This window comes from Malus sylvestris, chromosome 1 (assembly GCF_916048215.2).
Source record: "Malus sylvestris chromosome 1, drMalSylv7.2, whole genome shotgun sequence".
Classification (NCBI taxonomy): domain Eukaryota; kingdom Viridiplantae; phylum Streptophyta; class Magnoliopsida; order Rosales; family Rosaceae; genus Malus; species Malus sylvestris.
The window spans coordinates 23,506,336-23,525,841 of record NC_062260.1 but is presented as its reverse complement, the minus strand read 5'-3'; the positions used below and the strand labels follow the sequence as shown (position 1 = coordinate 23,525,841).

Sequence of the window (19,506 nt, the reverse complement as noted above, 5' to 3'; positions counted from 1 at the left end):
TGGTGGAGAGACCAATGACGAACAGAAGCCACGGCCAAAAGACAATGAACTATAATGAGTTTGGCAACATGGGCGAAGACACTTAGCAACAAGATGAGTTTTATAATGTTCAATAGAACCATCTGAATTGTAATTGATTTTATAGACCCATTTGCAACCAATGGCCCCGATGACCGGGAATGAGACGAGTGAGAGTCCATGTATTGTTGTGTTCTAGAGCAAGGAGTTTGGATTGCATGGCAGCTTGCCACTGAATATCATTATTAGCCTACTCAAAAGTGGTAGGTTCGACAAGGGTGGAAATAGCACATGCAAAAAAGTGATGGGAAGAAGAAAGATAAGCATAAAAAGCATAGTGAGATAATGGATAGTGAGTACCTGACATGGATGAGGAGTTGGCACCAAGAGCAAGTGATTGGACATGATATAAATGGTAGCCCTGGAGTCGCACAAAGGGTTTAATGGGACAATGGGAGTGTCGAGTAGCAAGGGGAATGGGTTGAAGGAGTAAGGTCGAGTGAAGGTGGGGGGTAGACTTGGTGGGAGGTGGTGGGTGTGGAGATGTGTCCGTGGGAGGTGGTAAGGGCATGGTAGTGGGAGAATCAATGATAGGTTCTGAAGGTGTGGAAATAGGGAGATCAAAAGGTAGAGGTAGGACAACACTATCAGGTTGGTGATCTGGTGGCTGAGAAAGAAAGGGAAATTGATCTTCGTGAAAGACAACGTCACGAGTAGTGGAAAATTTGTGGGTAGTGAGATCATAGAAATGGTAGCCTTTTTTACCAAAAGGGTATCCAACAAAAATGCATTTCCGAGCACGTTGATCAAATTTGTGTGTGGGAGTAAGATTTGTGGCATAGCATAAGCAACCAAAAACTCGGAGGTGGTTAAAATCGTGATGGGTATGATGTAAAAGCTTAAAAGGAGTTTTGTGCTGAAGGAGTGGTGTGGGTAAACGATTAATTAAATAACATGCGGTTTGACCATTTTCCCCTAAAATGTTAGAGGTAAATTGGCTTGAAATCGAAGTGCTCTCCCAACATTTAAAGATGGTGATGTTTCCTTTCAACTACCCCATTTTGTTGAGGAGTTGAAGGACAAGATGTGTGAAACATGATACCTTTGCTATCAAAGAATGATCATAAAGAAGTGAATTCAACCCCATTATTTGCCCTAAGTGTTTTGATCATGCAATTAAATTGTGTTTGAACCCAAGCAATAAAAGAGCATAACAAGCCTTATGTTTCAAACTTCAAAATGCATAAGGTGAATCCAAGTATAACAAGAATAATCATCAACAATGGTAAAAAAATATCGAGCCCCCAAATGGGAATTGACTCGATGGGGTCCCCAAATATCACAACGAGTAGTGGAAAAGATAAACGAGTTTGCTTAGCAACATGGCAAATGTCACACGAATGACTCGATTCAAACATAATAGTTAGAACTTGCTTGGTCAAAACTTATAGAGGGCCGGTGAAGGGGTGTTTTAAGCGTTGGTGCCAAAGGTTGGAATGACGGCTGACGTTGTGGGCAAGGTGAGGATTTTGTGCCGACGACAAGTAATAGAGCCCATTATATCACTTGCCTAGGCCAATCGTCCTCCTTGTATCCATGTTCTGTATCACACAAAATGTGGGAAAGAAAATCACTATCCATTGTAAGGACTCGGTGAGTTTGCTAACGGATAATAAATAGACTCGAAAGTTAGGCATATGTAACACATCATCAAGTTTAATAAGAGGAGTGACTTGAACGGAACCAACAGAGTCTATGGTGTAACATCCCACATCGCCCAGGGGAGTGATCCTTAAATGTATATTCTCATCCCTACCTAGCACGAGGCCTTTTGGGAGCTCACTGGCTTCGGAGTTCACCGGAACTCCAAAGTTAAGCGAGTAGCGCACGAGAGCACTCCCATGATGGGTGATCCACTGGGAAGTTCTCGAGTGAGTTCCTAGAAACAAAACCGTGAGGGCGTGGTCGGGGCCCAAAGCGGACAATATTGTGCTACGGTGGTGGAGCGAGCCCGGGACGTGGTGGACCCCAGGCTGAATTGTCATATCCCAACCCGAGTCTACCATATCCCGGGCCCGTTCCACCACCGTAGCACGATATTGTCCACTTTGGACTTACCATTCCCTCACGATTTTGTTTTTGGGAACTCACGAGCAACTTATCAGTGGGTCACCCATCCTAGGAGTGCTCTAGCCTCCTTCTCATTCCCGAAGCTAAGTGAGAAGGAGGCCAGAGCACTCCAAGGATGGGTGACCCACTGGGAAGTTGCTCGTGAGTTCCTAAAAACAAAACCGTGAGGGAATGGTAAGCCCAAAGCGGACAATATCATGCTACGATGATGGAACAGGCCCGGGATGTGGTAGACCCGGGCTGAAATGTGACAAATGGTATCAGAGCCAATCCCTAGCGGGAAGTGTGCTGACGAGGACGTCGGACCCCTAAGGGGGGTGGATTGTAACAACCCACATCGCCCATGTGAGTGATCCTTAAATGTATATTCTCATCCCTACCTAGCACGAGGCCTTTTGGGAACTCACTGGTTTCGGGTTCCGTCGGAACTTCGAAGTTAAACGAGTAGCGTGCGAGAGCAATCCCAGGATGAGTAATCCACTGGGAAGTTGCTTGTGAGTTCCCAGAAACAAAACCGTGAGGGTGTGGTTGGGGCCCAAAGCGGACAATATCGTGCTATGGTGGTGGAGCGAGCCTGGGAAATGGTCCGCCCTGGGCTAGGATGTGACATATGGTGGCTTTGCCCCCATTCGGCATGTGTACAGACTCAAACATAGATGAGGCTTTCTTGTCAAGTAAGTGAGGTGAATGAGAGATGTGTTCTGTTGCCCCACTATAAATGATCCAATAGAGGGTTTTCTATGGTAAAACTTCTGATATATTAGACAAGGGTGTAAGTGTACCTATGGCGTTTGCAAACTGTTGTGGGTTACCGTCAAGATTGTTTTTCTTAAGCATTGCCATGAGTTGATTGTACTCTTTAGCAATGAATTTGGGCCCGTCACTGGTGGTTCCTTTGTGGTACTAATCAACGTTTTTGGTGACTTTATCGCCAGTCTTCACTTGGTTGGCCGCATGTTTCCTCTTGTTAGGAGGTGTTACCTTCTTGCCCTGATATTTGTGCCCCGACGGGAAGCCATAAAGACAGAAGCACCGATCTAGTGTGATATTTTTATCACAATAGGAGCATTTAAAGGACAAATTACCTCATTGTGTAGCAGGTTCCTTGTTGCTTGTCGCATTTATGGCATGTAAGTTGTTATTATTGCGGGTGAGAGATACCTCCACTTGTTTCTCTTATTGTAGAACAAGAGAGTATGCCTTCCGAGTGTCTGGGAGTGGCTGCATCAACAAGATTTTCCCACATACCACGACATAAGATTCATTTAATCCCATGAAAAATTGCATCACCCTTTCCTTTTCATCTCGTTCATTAATCTTCTTCAAGCCCCCACAAGTGCATGTTGAAGGCTCATGGTAGGATGCCAATTCATCCCATAATGCCTTCAACTTCGTGTAGTAGACTGAGATCGATTGTTGCTCGTCTGTGCTCAACAATTTTTCTCTTAATTTGATTAACGCGTGAATCATTTCCTTGGGAAAAACGATCACGCAGGTCTACCCACACATCTGCTGCTGATGTGTAGTAAGAAACGATGTTTGCGATGTCTTCATGCACAAAGTTCAGGATCCATGCAAGGACCATGTCATTGCATCATTGCTACAATACAAATTGTTTGTCTGTTTCAGCACGAAGGTCAATGGTTCCATCGACCAAGCCCAGCTTGTTTTTCGCACTCAGATTGATGTGCATAGCACGGCTCCATGTGTTGTAGTTGTCTCATTTAAGAGTTTTGGAGACCAAAATGTTCCCAGGTTGATCAAATGGATGTAATATGAATGGGTTCGAGATGTCAGTAGACATCTCTGTTGGTTTTGGATTGGCTGTTGATTCATTCATGATGATAGTATTGTTTGGTTAAGATGCGAAAACGTTGGGTATTCAGAGTCACCAGAAACAATGCTCTGATACCATGTTAAAAATATGAAGCTGCTAGGGTTTTGGGTTTCTAGGATTTAGGATAAGCGAGGGAGAAAATAATGGTAGTTTGATTTCATGCAAATTCTACTTTACATGGAGTACAAGATTTATACAATAATACATGAAGCTATTCTAAGAAGTCAACCATGAATATCAATACATAATTTACACGGATCAAACTATTCCTATAACTAAGGAAGACACACAATATTCAATGATACTCCAAGATATTGTCGTTCAATATCCTTAACATGTCATGATACTGATGAAGAGGATGAGTGGTCGGTGAAAAAAATGTAAAACTCTCCTATAATTAGCTTTTGCTACAATAAAAGAAAAAAAGAGTTATTGGAACAGCATACATGCGGCCGCTAATCACTGCGACAAAATTCCGACATAAACAAGTATAGTAACTGTGTGGTAATTTGGTTTTGGGTGGGAAATGACATTGAACATGATTAGTGTTGAGGATTATGCATGGAATGTGATCATTTAAATGGAATTTATATCTCATAAACATGATGAAATCATGGAATTTTATCATGATGCACTGCGGCATGCTACATTTTGTTACTGGCGACCATGTGACCATCACATTTCTCACTTTCTCACAACATGTTTCCGACAACGACAGGTGTGAAATCATGGCAATTCTCTCATCAATTTTCCTATCACCATTTGATAGTTTTTTTCCTGTAACTATAATGTCTAATCTATTTTCTTTACAGCATAATCCATCTGTTTGATCAGACTTATGTATAAAGCTCAGTGTAGATAAAGATAATTGCTTGGAAAGTGGTTTGCCCTTTCATTTGTTCTAAAAAGCATTAGCTTTTTCATAATTTCACATAAACCCTAATCCCAAAATACTTATCACAGGATTTGTTTTTTTTCTTTTCTTTGGGTGGTTACATTTTGTGTTTTCGTTTTGCCTCGGTTGGGCCTCCCCTTTGAAAATGTTCCATATCAAATGTCATCATTCAGCTGCCCAGGCTGAGAGCCATATCCTCTAAAGGATCACATCATCCGTACACCTCAACACATAACGAAGTGAGACCCTATGTATTAGGGATACACTTAATTGTGTGTTAAGTATACAGATGAACTGGTCCTCTAGATGGACACAAGAATTTCTCCCGTGATATGATGGCAGTAGGGAAGGAGGTCCGGTTTACCCTCCCTCCGTTCTACGCCATACAAAATTGGAAGTTCCACACTTTGATCAAACCAGAAAGGTATAAAATTTCCCCGTGTCAACACACATCCGTGATATTTTTCTCTCCAAACCTTCCCTGGTTTTTTCTCCCCAAACCTTCCCGGTCCAAGGCCCGGCAAACGTACCCGGTCCGAGGCCCGGCAGGAGTCGGGTTTTGTCAGGTAAAATTGCCATCCTTTATGACTCCATGACATGACTCGGCAACTGAAACGAAATCATTTCAGGAATAAGTGTGCTACTCGATTTGGAGAAGAGAGAGCAAATGCTGATGGATAATCAGTAGATGACTCGTAAAACGATTCTTAATCGCTTCCACCTTCCATATCAAAGATCAACCCGTTCATCTCTAATTTAGTAAATAGAAGAACATAGATATCATATCCTGCACGGCCAATGAACACGGTTTAAACACGATATATACAACAATGGTGGTCAAGGTACATATAGATGATGTAACCTAGAAAGGCTACTTAGAAGATGCAAGGGCTCGGCATGCTTGATGCTTCCCTCTCAAATAAACAAGCATATTTAACATAAGTGAAAGGTGTCATAGTACAAGTCCCATCCCGTGGGAATGATTATGGATCAACAGGGCACGCCAGATCAGTCCTCATCTTCATCGTCGTCATCATCTTCTTCATCGTCTTCCTGCAATTTGAAAATTCCAATTTATGTTAACATGATCAGAGAAGCCCCCGTGATGAAAGCAATCCTAATTAGTCAAGTATGAACAAGGGAACAAATGATTTCCAAATATAAGATGAACCTCATGCATCCCATTTTGACAATCTAGTAGAGTATATAGTAGGACTGTAGGAACAATTAATGTTTTTTTTTTTCCGATTAAAAGTAGGAGCAATTCATTTTTGTTCAGGTAAAAACTGTATCTATCTGACTCACTGCAACATGAACTACTTGTTCACAACAGAAATTGCAGTTGATTTTACACGTCATTTTTATAATAAAATGCAGCTCATACGTTTGAACTTTCTGATATTATAAGAAGATCTTGATAGCATCAGATGAAAGATCAGAATGCATGCAAGATATGAAAGTATCAAAGACTGAACAAAGCAAGCAATAGTACAGCGCAGCCGTGCAAGGATTCATATATGGCTGCGAAGATTACCTCGGCACTCTCTTCTTCTTCAACAACCTTCGCAATGGGTTTTGACTTTTCAGCAACTTCTTCCTCGTCATCCTCCGTCTCATCCTGATAGAAGACGTGACAGTCAGAAACTAAAGATAGAGAAAGGATGAAGGGTTTGTTTCTATTAACGTGCAAGTCCATTTATACCTCTTTGTTGTTGTAAGCTTTCATAAGTTTTTCATACTCCGTTTTCCTTTTTGCTGCTTTAGCTTCATATGGAGCTTTCTCCTACCAATGCCGGCCCAGTAAAAAATAAATTAGACAATAAATGCAAGGGACCAATCAATTGTGACCTGGACTGAATCTACAAAAAGAGAATTAAGCTTACAGAAACTAAGAACTTATAGATCCTTTCCTCACTGACTATTTTAATATTCAGCTAAATTACCAACTTGGTACACAATTGAAGATGAAAATTCACCATTCGACACTTCTGCCCTTTAAGTTCATCAGGCAGGCAACAACTACGAAGCCATTTACCCGAATGACAATGGCTATGACACACAACAAATTTCCATAGCCATTAAATTGCTTTGTGCATAGCTAGGTCCAGTGAGAGCACATTATATCATCCTCCATACATCCCAATACTGTTACTTTCAGAGGATAATACCTATACAGTATGACTTACCGCAGGTGACATAGATTTCCACTTTTCTCCACCAGCTTTCCCCACCTTCATTCAAGCATCCAGTAATCTCATCAATATCCAACTAAAGATTAAATACCTACCAAACTAAAATAGACAACTCTCTACTAAATGAAACATAAAGTATGGTAGCTGCTTACAGCTGACACAGCTTTCACATTCGGATGCTCTTTCTTGTAAACCGTCCTGAACTCTTCTCTACATTAATTAATTAAACAGCAACTTATTATAAGATTCATTTAAAAGTCTTAACATGTTTCCCCCGCCCATCTCATATAAAGAGAGTACTTACAGAAAAACAAAGAAAGCGCTCGCAGGTCTCTTTGGTTTATTGGGGTCCTTCTTGCCCAATTTTGCGTTCTTGGCAAGTTTTCGGCGGCTCTTGTCAGCCTCAATCGCCGCCTTTCGTTTTCCCACCTTTCTGAATTGAAGAAAATTAAACATAATATTAAATTTCAAGGAACGCTATTTAAGACTCACATCTGACACTGCCTCACTAATTATTAATCTAAAGTTTCACTCAAGATAGTAGTTCATATAGAGAATTTTGATTAAAGAAAATTACACGTCCTCTACAGGCTTTAATACTTCTTTCTTGTCCTTCCTCACAGGTCCTTTGCCTTTGGAAGCCTTCATTCTCAACAGACTGATTTCTGGAAACATACAATTAGATTAAAACACCACTGCCAAGTCCAACGGAAAGAAAACAGATATTGTAGTAACAATGGATGAAACCTGTGCACATGACATTTTGGACGGAATAATAGATGACGTCCAAAAAAGTTGTCAGTACACCCTACATTGGCCTATTTAAAAAAAAAGGAAATGATTTTCACAATCCATTTCTCCCCCTACAAACCCTTCTTTACGTTTTGGCCATGGGGTGTGTGAAAATCATTTCCCTTGAAGAAGTACGGAATTGGCCAAAAAGAAGTTCAAGCCCTAATTTAACGCTAGCGGTGAAAATTCAGGCCGCAAAACGGGCATGTTACCCTAAAAAAATATACTAATTATGGATAATAGTCAGGGAGCTGCTATTTGCCCTCGTAAAATGCCATTAAGCACTACAACCTAGTGCACAGAAAATACAGAGGGAAGGAGTGCAAATGACATTTTTGAAGTGCTAAAAACACTTTCTCTTTAATCAAACCACTAATCTTTACCTTAATTATGACTTTTCATCAAGTTATTAATCTTTTCCTTTTTCTTTTGAGGATGTTCTTCGAGTTATCAAAAGTTATGATACCATGCTGTATTAACATTAAATTCTAACCTTAAGAAAACCATTGCTGAATCTGAGAAGTCAAACCATTCAGTTCAACTTTCCAGGAAATTTAAGCAAGTTATACTACTGACAGAAGAGTAAAAATTTCTATATTTTCTCAGCAGCCAAGCAGAATTAATTATCAATACCAAATCAAAGAAATAAAACAACTAGGAAGAAAAATAGAATGATCACCAACCCAGATGGTTGAAATTGTCAACAGGCAAGTGAATTATGCAAACAAATGATCAGCAGACTGAAAATATGAGCAAAAATAATAAAATTTATAAATTAATCTGAGAGAAAAGTAAAAGAAAATGGAAGAATCGCATACCTCTTGGTTTTGGAGAGAAGCGAACGCAACAGGGGAAAGGAGAGAGAGAGAGAGAGAGTAGTGTGGCTAAAGCAAGTTCAAGCTAAGAAACCAAAGACATAAAAAGTAGAGAGATATTTGTGGGAAGTCATCCGGTCCATCGAGAGAGAGAGATGCCAAGAAGATATGTCTGTGAACTCTAGCAGCTGACACGTCTGGAGCCACTGAGCTGGTTGACCATTTATTTTCTTTTTTTCTTTTTTTTTGGTGAACTTTTTTTTTTTTTTTTTTTTAATTTCTTTCTTTTTTATTTTTAATTTCTTTCTTTTTTTGGGCTCAGGTCATGCCACATGTATACACATACATACAAGATAATTGAGGGGTTTTGATTGGATAGCGTCAAAAATCATGTGTCGCAATATTAGTAAAGAGATACATAAAAAGGAGATAGCAAACCTAAAGCCGATACTATTTGGTATTGTTTAAATACAACTTCGATATTTATTAGTAAGTTGAATGGTTTGTTTTGTATGATTGTCGTACACAAAAATTCCTTAATAATTAAATGGTGAGAGTTATTATGTCATGTCTGTCTATTAGGAATGATGTTTTCAAAGTGTAACCCAGAAGGCTAGAGCACATCAATCCCATTTGGTTTTATGCAAAGCAATATTATATGTGTATAAAATAAAATATTATATTTTACCTAACGTCATGAGTTATAGGTCTTTACTGGTGGAATGAGGATCCTCTTTTGATCCTATTTTTTAATTATGTTTGTTTATCGTATACCGTACGATCGATTTTCGTCAGGTACTGTTAATATTCAATTTTAAATAAAAGAATTTACAATGATTTCTGACCACATGATATACAATGAATGGACATGATTAGAGGATTACCGGGATCATCACAAATAAGATCTGAAGAGAATCCTCATTCGTGGAATTTCTCTTCTATTTCTTTTTTTTATTATTATTATTATACAACAACAACGGAATCAAACTTAAAATCTTAATATATAAATAAATATTTACAAACTTTTACATATTTCCTCTCGAAATAGATGAAGGGAACTTTAACGAAAAGCTTTCGATACTGTTCACTTTAACGAAAAACCATATTTTTTACACTAAAAAGTCAATTCTAGTACTATTCACTTTACCTTTTATTTTGTTTTTTTCGTTAAAACTTAAAGTTTTTAAGCTATTTTCATTAGTTTTCTTATAGATGAATGCATGGAAAGTTTTGTCCATCTGTCATTGGACTTATTTTTTTATTTTTTTATTTGGGTTGAAATCTGTCATTGGACTTTCATGGCCTAAAGTCGGTTTCGGACCTGATTTTGGGAGTTGGGATCATACATGGGTGGTTTCCAACTTTCAAGGCCTTTATTTTGTTGGGCTTTGGCATCATTATTTGAGAAAATAATGAGTTTAAGAATTTAAGAAGCACTCTTACCACAATTACAATGAATTTAAGAAGCACATTGCTCCCATTTATTGGAGAAAATATAAGGTGATGGTGAAATATGATGTGGTGTTATTAATTTATGTACTATAATATACGTGAATAATGTAATTAATATATCATTTACTTAAAGTTAGTACTAGTAAAAAGATTTACGTGTTATAATATAAGTAAATTGATAATATACGTGATGATGTGACAGTTACATTAAAGAATTACCACCTCAAAATGTTTATATTGCTAGGCGGTGAATATAAATCACATATTGAACCACAGATTGAGAAATCTGTGTATTATATGTTCATAGTGTAACATGACAATTCTATGATAAAACTATACATTGTGTGGGGTAAAAGACTAAAATACATGTGCATATTCAGATTGAGATCATTTCCAAATCTTACACTTTAGAGCCTACGAAACAAAAAATTTAGACCGTTCATTTTATATTATGCATTCCATATCTCTCAATTTGTGAACTCCGAAGTATGAGATCCAGAAAGAATCGCAATCCCTTTTATGAGGACTGAGACTGATGATGAAGGCATAACCCCACACCTACGTAAATTACATAGTACATACATATCCAAAAGATAAGGCTTTGCCAAAAGGTAAGGCCTAAAATTAAACATTCACATTTCACACACATCCTTCACAAAATTCCCACTATTTTTACACTATATAGCTCTCCGCTTACAGTCCCACCCCACCACCCTACTCTCCTCCATTTTTGAGACAATGACTGCCGCCACAGCCACCGTTACCTCCCACTTCTTTGGATCCCAACTCCGAACCCCAGAGCCCAGTTTCGGACGCTTCCAAGCCCGCCTTGGCGGCTTCGGAGGCTTCAGCTTCGGCACCAAGAAGTCACCACAACCTGCACCGCCAAAGCAAAAGCAAAAAAAGTTTGATGACGGCGAACGACTGGTATGGTTTCCGGGTGTTGAACCGCCAGAGTGGCTTGACGGGTCTCTGCCCGGGGACCGTGGGTTTGACCCCTTTGGGTTGGGGAAGCCCGCCGAGTACTTGCAGTACGATTACGATGGGCTCGACCAGAACCTGGCCAAGAATGTGGCGGGTGACATCATCGGGACAAGGATCGAGACCGTGGAGGTGAATCCGACGCCTTTTCAGCCGTACACGGAGGTTTTTGGGCTGCAGAGGTTCAGGGAGTGCGAGCTGATTCACGGGAGGTGGGCCATGCTAGGAGCGCTTGGTGCTCTTGCCGTTGAGGGACTCACCGGTGTTGCATGGCAAGACGCTGGAAAGGTTACTTAATTAATCTAAAATACATCGTATGTGCATCACATGCTAAATTAAGTTTCATTAATTTGATTATTCCAAATTTGTTTTAGTTTTAGGATTCTAATGAAAATGTTTAGCTAGTGCGATGGATCTCAGTTGACTGCTTAATACATGTACACTGTATGTAAATCATAGAGTTTATACGTACAAAAAAGTTATCAAGAACTTAAGAAATAAAAAAACACCAAAGTTCAAATCTTTCATCTATGTTGATAACAGATAAAATAATCTAATGTAATTTTTTTGATTTTTTTCATCAACCATAGAGTCAAAATTGACGAATTTTTCAGCTATATAAAGATATTAAAAATCGTATTTTAATAAATATATCTTCTATTTTATACATAGATTCTAGATATAAAACATTCAAGAGTGGATAAAGATAAAGATGTGCATGTGCCCATTGAAGCTTTTTCTTCTTATTTGTCCTGGAAATGCATTTTTTTTAATTTGTATTTATGACATATATAGGCCGTATCTCGTATCTTGTAAGTATTATATAAAGAGCTGAGTATATACATATATCTGGCACAGCGTTTTCGTCGTCGTGTCTTAGTATAATCCATGCAAAAAACATATGATGGTCCTAACTCCAAAGGTAAGGTCCTTATTGACGATGAATGTGATGATAGAGATACTGAAAATGAAAGCCACACCATTCCAAATTCCAGGCTTGTTCTATACATCTCACACAATAATTTACTTAACCTATTAGTGCTCATGATAATCTGAGAAAGTTTGCCCCACAACCGGAGATTTATCTTCTTATGTTTACAACACTCATCACGTAATTTAACATTACTATAAATTGTCGACGACTAATTTTCTTTTTACTGACTCAACAGGTTGAGTTGATCGAAGGATCGTCCTACCTTGGCCTTCCACTTCCCTTCTCCATCACCACATTGATATGGATCGAGGTGTTGGTGATTGGCTACATTGAGTTCCAGAGGAATGCCGAGCTTGACCCGGAGAAGAGGTTGTACCCGGGTGGCAAGTTTTTCGACCCATTGGGTTTGGCCTCCGACCCCGATGAATTTGAAAGGCTTCAACTGGCTGAGATCAAGCATGCCCGTCTTGCCATGGTCGTCTTCCTCATTTTTGGAATCCAAGCTGCTGTCACAGGAAAGGGACCTATCAGTTTTCTTCTTACCTTTAACAAATAAGATAATTAAAAGAAGAAGAAAAAATCAAGCTTAATTGTATCAGTCTATTCCTCTCTAGCCAAAGAGTCCAAGACTAAGATTAAGAGTACCCTTATCACCTATATATATATGGCCCTCCTTAGCTCTTTATCATATATTTAATTGCTATATTTATGCGAATTGTGATGTGATTTTGTACACTTATAAACTCATAATGCTTTGATTTTACAAATGTATAATTGTGGAGAAAAAACAGATAATCAAATTGTCATTACCGCGGACGTCATTATGAACAATTTATCAATAAGAAAAAAAAAAGATGAAGAAGAAACGCCTGACATGTTGGGTGTAACCAACTTGGCTTCTTGTATCAAAGTTCGTTTGAATTCACCTTTCAATTAGTTTTGAATATCGTTTGAACAAAAAACTTTGTTTGGCATATGTGTGGTAAAAGTTTGTAACATACTAAAATATGTGAAACTATTAATATTTTAACGAGTAATTTTTTAAGTAAGACTGTAACTTTGCATTATTTACCCTAAAATAAGGGCCAAACATATCGATGAGCATAATTTGGACGATGTGTAGGAGGTGTGGACTTTTATGAGGTTCAAGAACTAGTGGACTTTATTTTATGTTCAAATTAAGATTTTGTGGAGTTGTAGGTTCAACTCCAAGGACCTATTTTAGCCACCTTGGATCACCTTATCTCCAATCATTGGCACAGTGTATTCAGATATGTGATGTAAATAGATCAATTGTTTAATATTTGGCGTGTTTCGTTAAAACTTTCTTATATTAAACCTTGATGTGCAAATTCAATGGGCACTAGCAGTCTTAGCTGCCTAAAACATCTTATCATCATAGTGTCTTGCACAATCACATCCCACCCACTGAGTGAGGATTCTCGCCGGATCCTCTTTGTGAGGATTCCGGGAATTCTCAAATCACATTCGTTCATCGTATATTGTGCGGTTATAAATCTTTGTAAATTTTTTTATTTAAAATTGAATATAAATAGTACATGGCGAAAACAAGCAGCATGATGTATGATGAAGGGATGTGATTGGAGGATCCAGAAATTCTCACAAAGAGAATCTGACGAGGATCTCTCTCGCCACCCACCCTCTCTTGATATCCAATAATAGCAGATAAATTGACCCCAAAAGAAAATTGATAATGGGTAGTTCAAGAGTAAGCTAAATAAATAAAATGGTAAATTACATAGTAGCACCTCAGGTTTGAGGTCTATTACAATCTCATACAACAACTTTAAAACATTTCACTTTCATACCTCACGTACTATTTTATTTCAAAATAATACATCCGTTACATTTTTTATCCATTGATCTGTTAAGCGTTGACGTGGCTGCCACATTTGTGCTGATGTGGCTGCCACGTGGCAAATAATTTTTTTTATACATTAAAAATATTATAATATTAATCCTATTAAAAAAAAAAACCAAACCCAGAAATGATTCCCCGCAACCCCACATCCCACCCCTTACCTATCTCTTCCTTCCTGTCCGTCCATGCCCTCCACCCCCTACCCATCTTTTCCTTCCCTTCCGTCCATGCCTTTCACCCCTACCCATCTCTTCCTTCCCGTCAGAGTTGAATAAAAAGCTCAACTTGTTTTGAGCCTCTCTTACCAATATCACAAATAAAACGAGTAAAATAAACCCTAGAACCCTAATCAAATCAATTCCAAACTCTTATCTGAAAATTTAAGGGATTGCAAATACCAATTCAATCACCAATCGAGACCGAAATGCACAAATTTCAACAAATTCAATTACAGAGAAAGAGAGATAGTTGAACCTCGTATTGGTCGTTGCTGCCGTAGCGCTCGTTTCGTTCTTCTGAGACGACGACGTCTTGTCGATGTCAGTTGGGATGTCCCGATCAACGGAAGACGACGGGGCCGAGACGATCTCCGTGGGCTGGGTCAGATCAGATAAGGGGTGGGTCGGAGGCCACGTTGGGTATTGTCGATCAATCCTCAGTGGGGGTGAGGTAGTCGGAGAGGTCGAAGAAGGGGTCTGATAACATGGCGGAAGGGGTGGCAGCGTGTGATGTTGTGCCCTTCGCTTCAGTGAGGGTCGTGAGGAGTGTGAGTGTGAGGAGGAAGGCGTCAGCTGAGCTGCATTGTGTGGGTTTTGGACTTGGGGATTTTGGGGGGTTTAGGGTTTGAGAGAGAGAGAGAGATAGAGATAGTGAAAAGAATGAATGAGGGTCAGGGGAATGGGTTGTTGGGTTTCAGCTTTTTTTTTTTAAATTTTAAATAGGGTTAATATTATAATATTTTTAATGTATAAAAGATCTTTTTTGCCACGTGGCAACCACATCAGCACAAATGTGGCAGCCACGTCAGCGCTTAACGGATCAATTGATGGAAAATGTAACAGATGTATTATTTTGAAATAAAATAATACGTGAGGTATGAAAGTGAAATTTTTTAAAGTTGTTGTATGGGGTTGTAATAGACCTCAAACCTGAGGGATTACTATGTAATTTACCCTAAATAAAACTACCTAATAGATATTTTTCACAAATATATGTTGCCTTAAGGGTAGCTGGGGACTTGGATCCTCTCCTGAGCTAGCCCCAACGAAGCCTCGGGATCAATTGATCCCAGCCCTTCAATTTGATCATGTGGCCAAGAAGTTTTCAAAATATTTCACGCAACCCAAGGCAATTTTGTTTGCCTTTTACCATTCCCGCTCATAATCCACCTCCCTCTCTTCTCTCTCTCCCCTTAATCTCCAGCTCTCTATGAAATTCCCCCTCTCCTAATCTATAGCTTCCTTCATTTGAAAAAAAAATATCCAATTCCTGCATGCAATCTGGTGGCGGAAGAGGAGGTGGGCCTGGCCGGGGAGTGGGCTCGGTTGGCCATGCAAAATCAACGTCATCGGCTGCTTCACTGTCTTCATCGTCATCTGCCGTGTCGACACCGCAACTGGGTTTTGATTCGGTGTAGCATCAACAACATCAGCAGTAGCAATTGGGGTCTAGACATGTAATGATTGATATGTGTGGCTGGAAATTTGGTTTTTTTGTGAGAATTTAGTTGAATTAGAATGTGGGTTTTGGAATTTGGAATCAAATCCTCTCCTGATCTCTAGCTTTATTGGATTTAGGGTCTGTAGCTCTTTCTTCAAGTATAGGAATTTATGGAATTTTTTTTCAATCAGGGAGTAAAAGTTAGGGAAAAAGTAAAAAACAATAAAAAATTGTTACATGTATTTGATGTAGAAGTGGATTTTTTCTAAAGTTTTTTGGAAATTTGTGTTTTGATTCCAGTTAGAGGCATAATTTGTAGAAAAGAAGGCTATGGTTGATGAAACCTTGTACTCAATCGCCGTTTTAATTGATGAGCTGAAGAACGAAGACATAAAGCTCCATTTGAACTCAATCCGGAGGATTTCCACGATTGCCCGTGCACTGGGAGAAGAGATGACCAAGAAGGAACTGATTCCTTTCCTTAGCGAGAACAATGACGACGATGATGAAGTGCTGCTGGCAATGGCGGAAGAGTTAGGGGTGTTTATCCTTTATGTGGGTGGTGTGGATCATGCCAACGTTCTGGGTTGAATATTTCCCTCATTTGGTTAAGGTTAGATGATTTGATCCTATTCCATTATTTAATTGTAGTTGTTTGCCTTCTCATTACGTTTTCACTCTGGACACATGATCTTGTGGTTTGACTTGGCGAATTGAGTTGTAGAGTGTATATAAAATGCCATGGTAGTAGGTTCACAATTCAAAAGTTTCGTTATCTCTTTTATTTTCTTTCCAGTTCATAAAATGTTCACAAAATCCACTAGAACTTATATTTTGTTCACGTTATCCCTATGAGAATGCTCTACCTTAGTGTATTGGAACGACTTATCTGTATTTCTCTCCATACATCATTTTGAATACAGAGACTTGCTGCTAGAGAATGGTTTACAGCCCGAGTAATTTGTTTCATATTGCTTACCCTAGTTCATGATGCAAACTTTTTCTTTGGACTAGGATAAGTCTTGGCGTGTTCGGTACATGGTTGTGAATAAATTATACGAGTTGTGTAAAGTTGTTGGTCCAGAAGCTACAAGGTAGTCAGTTTATTTTGTGGCTTGGCTTTTATTGTGAATATTGTATTACTTGGATTAGGATGTTGTGATTATGTAAATGTGAATCAATTGTCTGATCTCTCTCTACCTACTTTGTTAAGTTCTAAATTAATTGATGAGTGTGGTGATGTTGGTATATATTAGGTCGGACCTGGTGCCTGCATATGTTCAGCTTCAAAGAGATAATAAGGCTGAATTACGAATAGCTGCTGCAGGAAAAGTAATTAAGTTTTGCCGAAGTTTGATTCCAGAACTTGCCATTCAGCAGATCCTTCCTTTTGCCCAGAACCTTAACTGCATGAAGTACTCTGTTTTTTTGCTTGTACAGAGTACTCTGTTTTTTACTTTTTGTTTTTGGTGTAACTGACTGTGTTGGAGCATATTATTTGAAGAATAAATCAACGAGATTCTTATCTGAATAGACATAGCTCTAAGGAAATACACATGTGATATATTTTCACTTTAAGAAGTAAAAGATGAACGTTAGGTAGACATTTACATAATCAATTGAGGTAGACATTTACATAACAGGTTATGGTTTACAAAAAACCTCTAGCTTTACATGCCCTAACTCATGCATTCTCTAGTGAGTCCCTAATACATTTGGATTTCTTGTACATCAGGAAATCCAATGATGACCAAAAAACAATAGCTACATATCTCTTCTCCCAGTGCAAGGGCAATCGTGGAAATCCTCCGGATTGAGTTCAAACGGAGCTTCATGTCTTCATTCTTCAGCTCATCAATTAAAATGGCGATTGGGTACAAGGTTTCATCAACCATAGCCATCTTTTCTACAAATTATGCCTCCAACTGAAATCAAAACACAAATTTCCAAAAAACTTAAGAAAAAATTCACTTCTGCATCAAATACATTATACATGTAACAATTTTTTATTGTTTTCGACTTTTTCCCTAACGTTTTCTCCCTAATTGAAACAAATTCCATAAATTCCTCTACTTGAAGAAAGAGTTACGGACCCTAAAGCCAATAAAGGTGGAGATCAGGAGAGGATCTGATTCCAAATTCCAAAACCCACATTCCAATTCAACTAAATTCTCACAAAAAACCAAATTTCCAGCCATAAAAATCAATCATTACCTGTCTAGACCCCAATTACTGCTGTTGATGTTGTTGATGCTGCACAGAATCAAAACCCAATTGCGACGTCGACGCGGCCGATGACGATGAAGACGGCAAAGCAGCTGATGACGTTGATCCAGCACAGCCATTCGGGCCCATACCCCAGCCAGGCTCACCTCCTCCTCCGCCACCAAATTGCATGCAGGAATTGGATTTTTTTTTCGGAGGAAGGAAGCTGGAGATTAGGGAAGCAGGAATTTCGTAAAAAGCTGGAGACTAGGGGGAAAGAGGAGAAAGAAGTGGATTATGAACGGGAATGGTATAAGGCAAACAAAATTGCCTTGGGTTATGTGAAACAATTTGAAAGCTTATTGGCCGTTCTTAGCCGTATGATCAAATTGAAGGGTTGGGATCAATTGATCCCTAGGTTCCGTTGGGGCTAGCTCAGAAGATGATCCAAGTCTGGTAGTTGGAATAAACGGCAACTTAGAGCAACTCTACCGTACTCTTTAGCCCGATGAACCGACCATTCCACCAACCCAATAACCAGAGTTGCAAGCTCCAACCCATGCTAGCGTGTGGATGAAAGGGTGCTCGATCGAGAGGCCCAGCTCCAATCAGTGGCTCAAGAGCTTGAGGGCCAAGTGATGCAAAGCTGACGTCTGCTTATTCTTCCTCCTTACCTTCGATTTGCAGATGTCCCAGGCCTTTACTTTACCGTCATCAACTTTCAAACCCATTTCTCACAAACCTTAAAACAATCAAATCCAGATACCATCAAACACCCTAACCCACCATCTTTTCACCCCCGCAGAACCACTTTTATCCGCTGTCGACACAACTCATACGAAATCCAGATACCATCAAACACCCTAACCCACCATCTTTTCACCCCCGCAGAACCACTTTTATCCGCTGTCGACACAACTCATACGAAAAACCCACCAAAATCCCTGAAATTTCCAAACTTTACAAAAACCCAACTGAATTTAAAGGAAAAAATGACGACCCAGCTAAGAAAACAGCTAGATCACGCGGAATCCTAAGATTCTTCTTTTTCCCTCGTGACACTACCTCTGCTAATTCCTGGGATTCCTCATCCTCCACTTGAGCTTCTAGCACACGATCTATTAAAATTGGTCTAACCTAGAAACTAACAAGTAAAGCTTCTTCCTGATCTATCACTCCCAAATCAATTCCAGTAGATCTTAATTATGTGAGGAAAGGGATATGGCAAGCATATAAAGTATTAAGTCGGCCATGTGATCTTCTGCTAAGCGAGTCAGCCACCAAGTTTGCACGACCAGGATGGTACTCAATCATGCAATCATAATCACTGACTAATTTTATCCACCTCCGCTGTCGAAGGTTAGATCTTTCTGGGTGAAAAGGTACTTGAGGCTTTTATGATCTGTGAAAATTCGACATTTTTCTCCATACAAATAATGCCTCCAAATCTTCAGGGCAAAAATAATGGCTGCTAGCTCAAGATCATGGGTAGGGTAATTCATCTCTTGTGGCTTCAATTGTCGTGAAGCATATGCAATTACCCTGCCATGTTGCATTAACACGCAACCTAAGCCATTCAGAGAAGCATCACTGAAAATCTCAAAATTACCATCGTCGTCTGGAAGTGCCAAAACAGGTGCGTGAGTGAGACGATACTTTAGCTGCTGGAAACTCCCCTCACAATCGTCGTCCTACTCAAATCTAACATCTTTTC

At 39.3% G+C, this 19,506-nt stretch overlaps 2 protein-coding genes and 3 long non-coding RNA genes across 6 annotated transcripts in view; 2 read left to right on the top strand and 3 right to left on the bottom strand.

Moving 5' to 3' along the window:
* LOC126593697 (uncharacterized) overlaps positions 1-9,810 on the bottom strand; it is a 35,297-nt gene extending 25,487 nt beyond the window's left edge. Inside the window, exon 1 of the long non-coding RNA XR_007613020.1 lies at positions 9,768-9,810. This is a non-coding gene — a long non-coding RNA (uncharacterized LOC126593697). The remainder of the gene's footprint in view (positions 1-9,767) is intronic.
* On the bottom strand, positions 5,680-8,851 carry LOC126593562 (high mobility group B protein 1-like). 2 transcript variants are annotated; one of them, XM_050259690.1, is made up of 8 exons: positions 8,683-8,851; positions 7,650-7,737; positions 7,377-7,505; positions 7,225-7,282; positions 7,067-7,111; positions 6,583-6,663; positions 6,415-6,498; positions 5,680-5,933 (listed from the first exon to the last, which is right to left on the bottom strand). In XM_050259690.1, exons 2-8 carry the CDS (start codon positions 7,718-7,720, stop codon positions 5,889-5,891), a joined length of 513 nt encoding a protein of 170 aa, XP_050115647.1. In that variant the 5' UTR covers positions 7,721-7,737; positions 8,683-8,851; the 3' UTR covers positions 5,680-5,888. The 2 variants fall into 2 exon arrangements, with proteins under 2 accessions (XP_050115647.1, XP_050115693.1); XM_050259736.1 differs by lacking the exon at positions 8,683-8,851 and adding an exon at positions 8,548-8,622.
* Positions 9,811-10,741: 931 nt separating the features above from the next.
* LOC126626582 (chlorophyll a-b binding protein CP29.3, chloroplastic-like) lies at positions 10,742-12,813 on the top strand. Its single transcript, XM_050295954.1, has 2 exons — positions 10,742-11,400; positions 12,282-12,813. The coding sequence occupies exons 1-2, from the start codon at positions 10,870-10,872 to the stop codon at positions 12,600-12,602; spliced, it is 852 nt and encodes a 283-aa protein (XP_050151911.1). The 5' UTR covers positions 10,742-10,869; the 3' UTR covers positions 12,603-12,813.
* A 3,788-nt stretch (positions 12,814-16,601) lies between these two features.
* On the top strand, positions 16,602-17,114 carry LOC126631108 (uncharacterized). Its single transcript, XR_007626239.1, has 2 exons — positions 16,602-16,681; positions 16,844-17,114. It is a non-coding gene; the product is annotated as an uncharacterized LOC126631108 (long non-coding RNA).
* A 55-nt stretch (positions 17,115-17,169) lies between these two features.
* LOC126631100 (uncharacterized) lies at positions 17,170-18,057 on the bottom strand. Its single transcript, XR_007626238.1, has 2 exons — positions 17,802-18,057; positions 17,170-17,512 (listed from the first exon to the last, which is right to left on the bottom strand). It is a non-coding gene; the product is annotated as an uncharacterized LOC126631100 (long non-coding RNA).
* Positions 18,058-19,506: the final 1,449 nt, after the last annotated feature.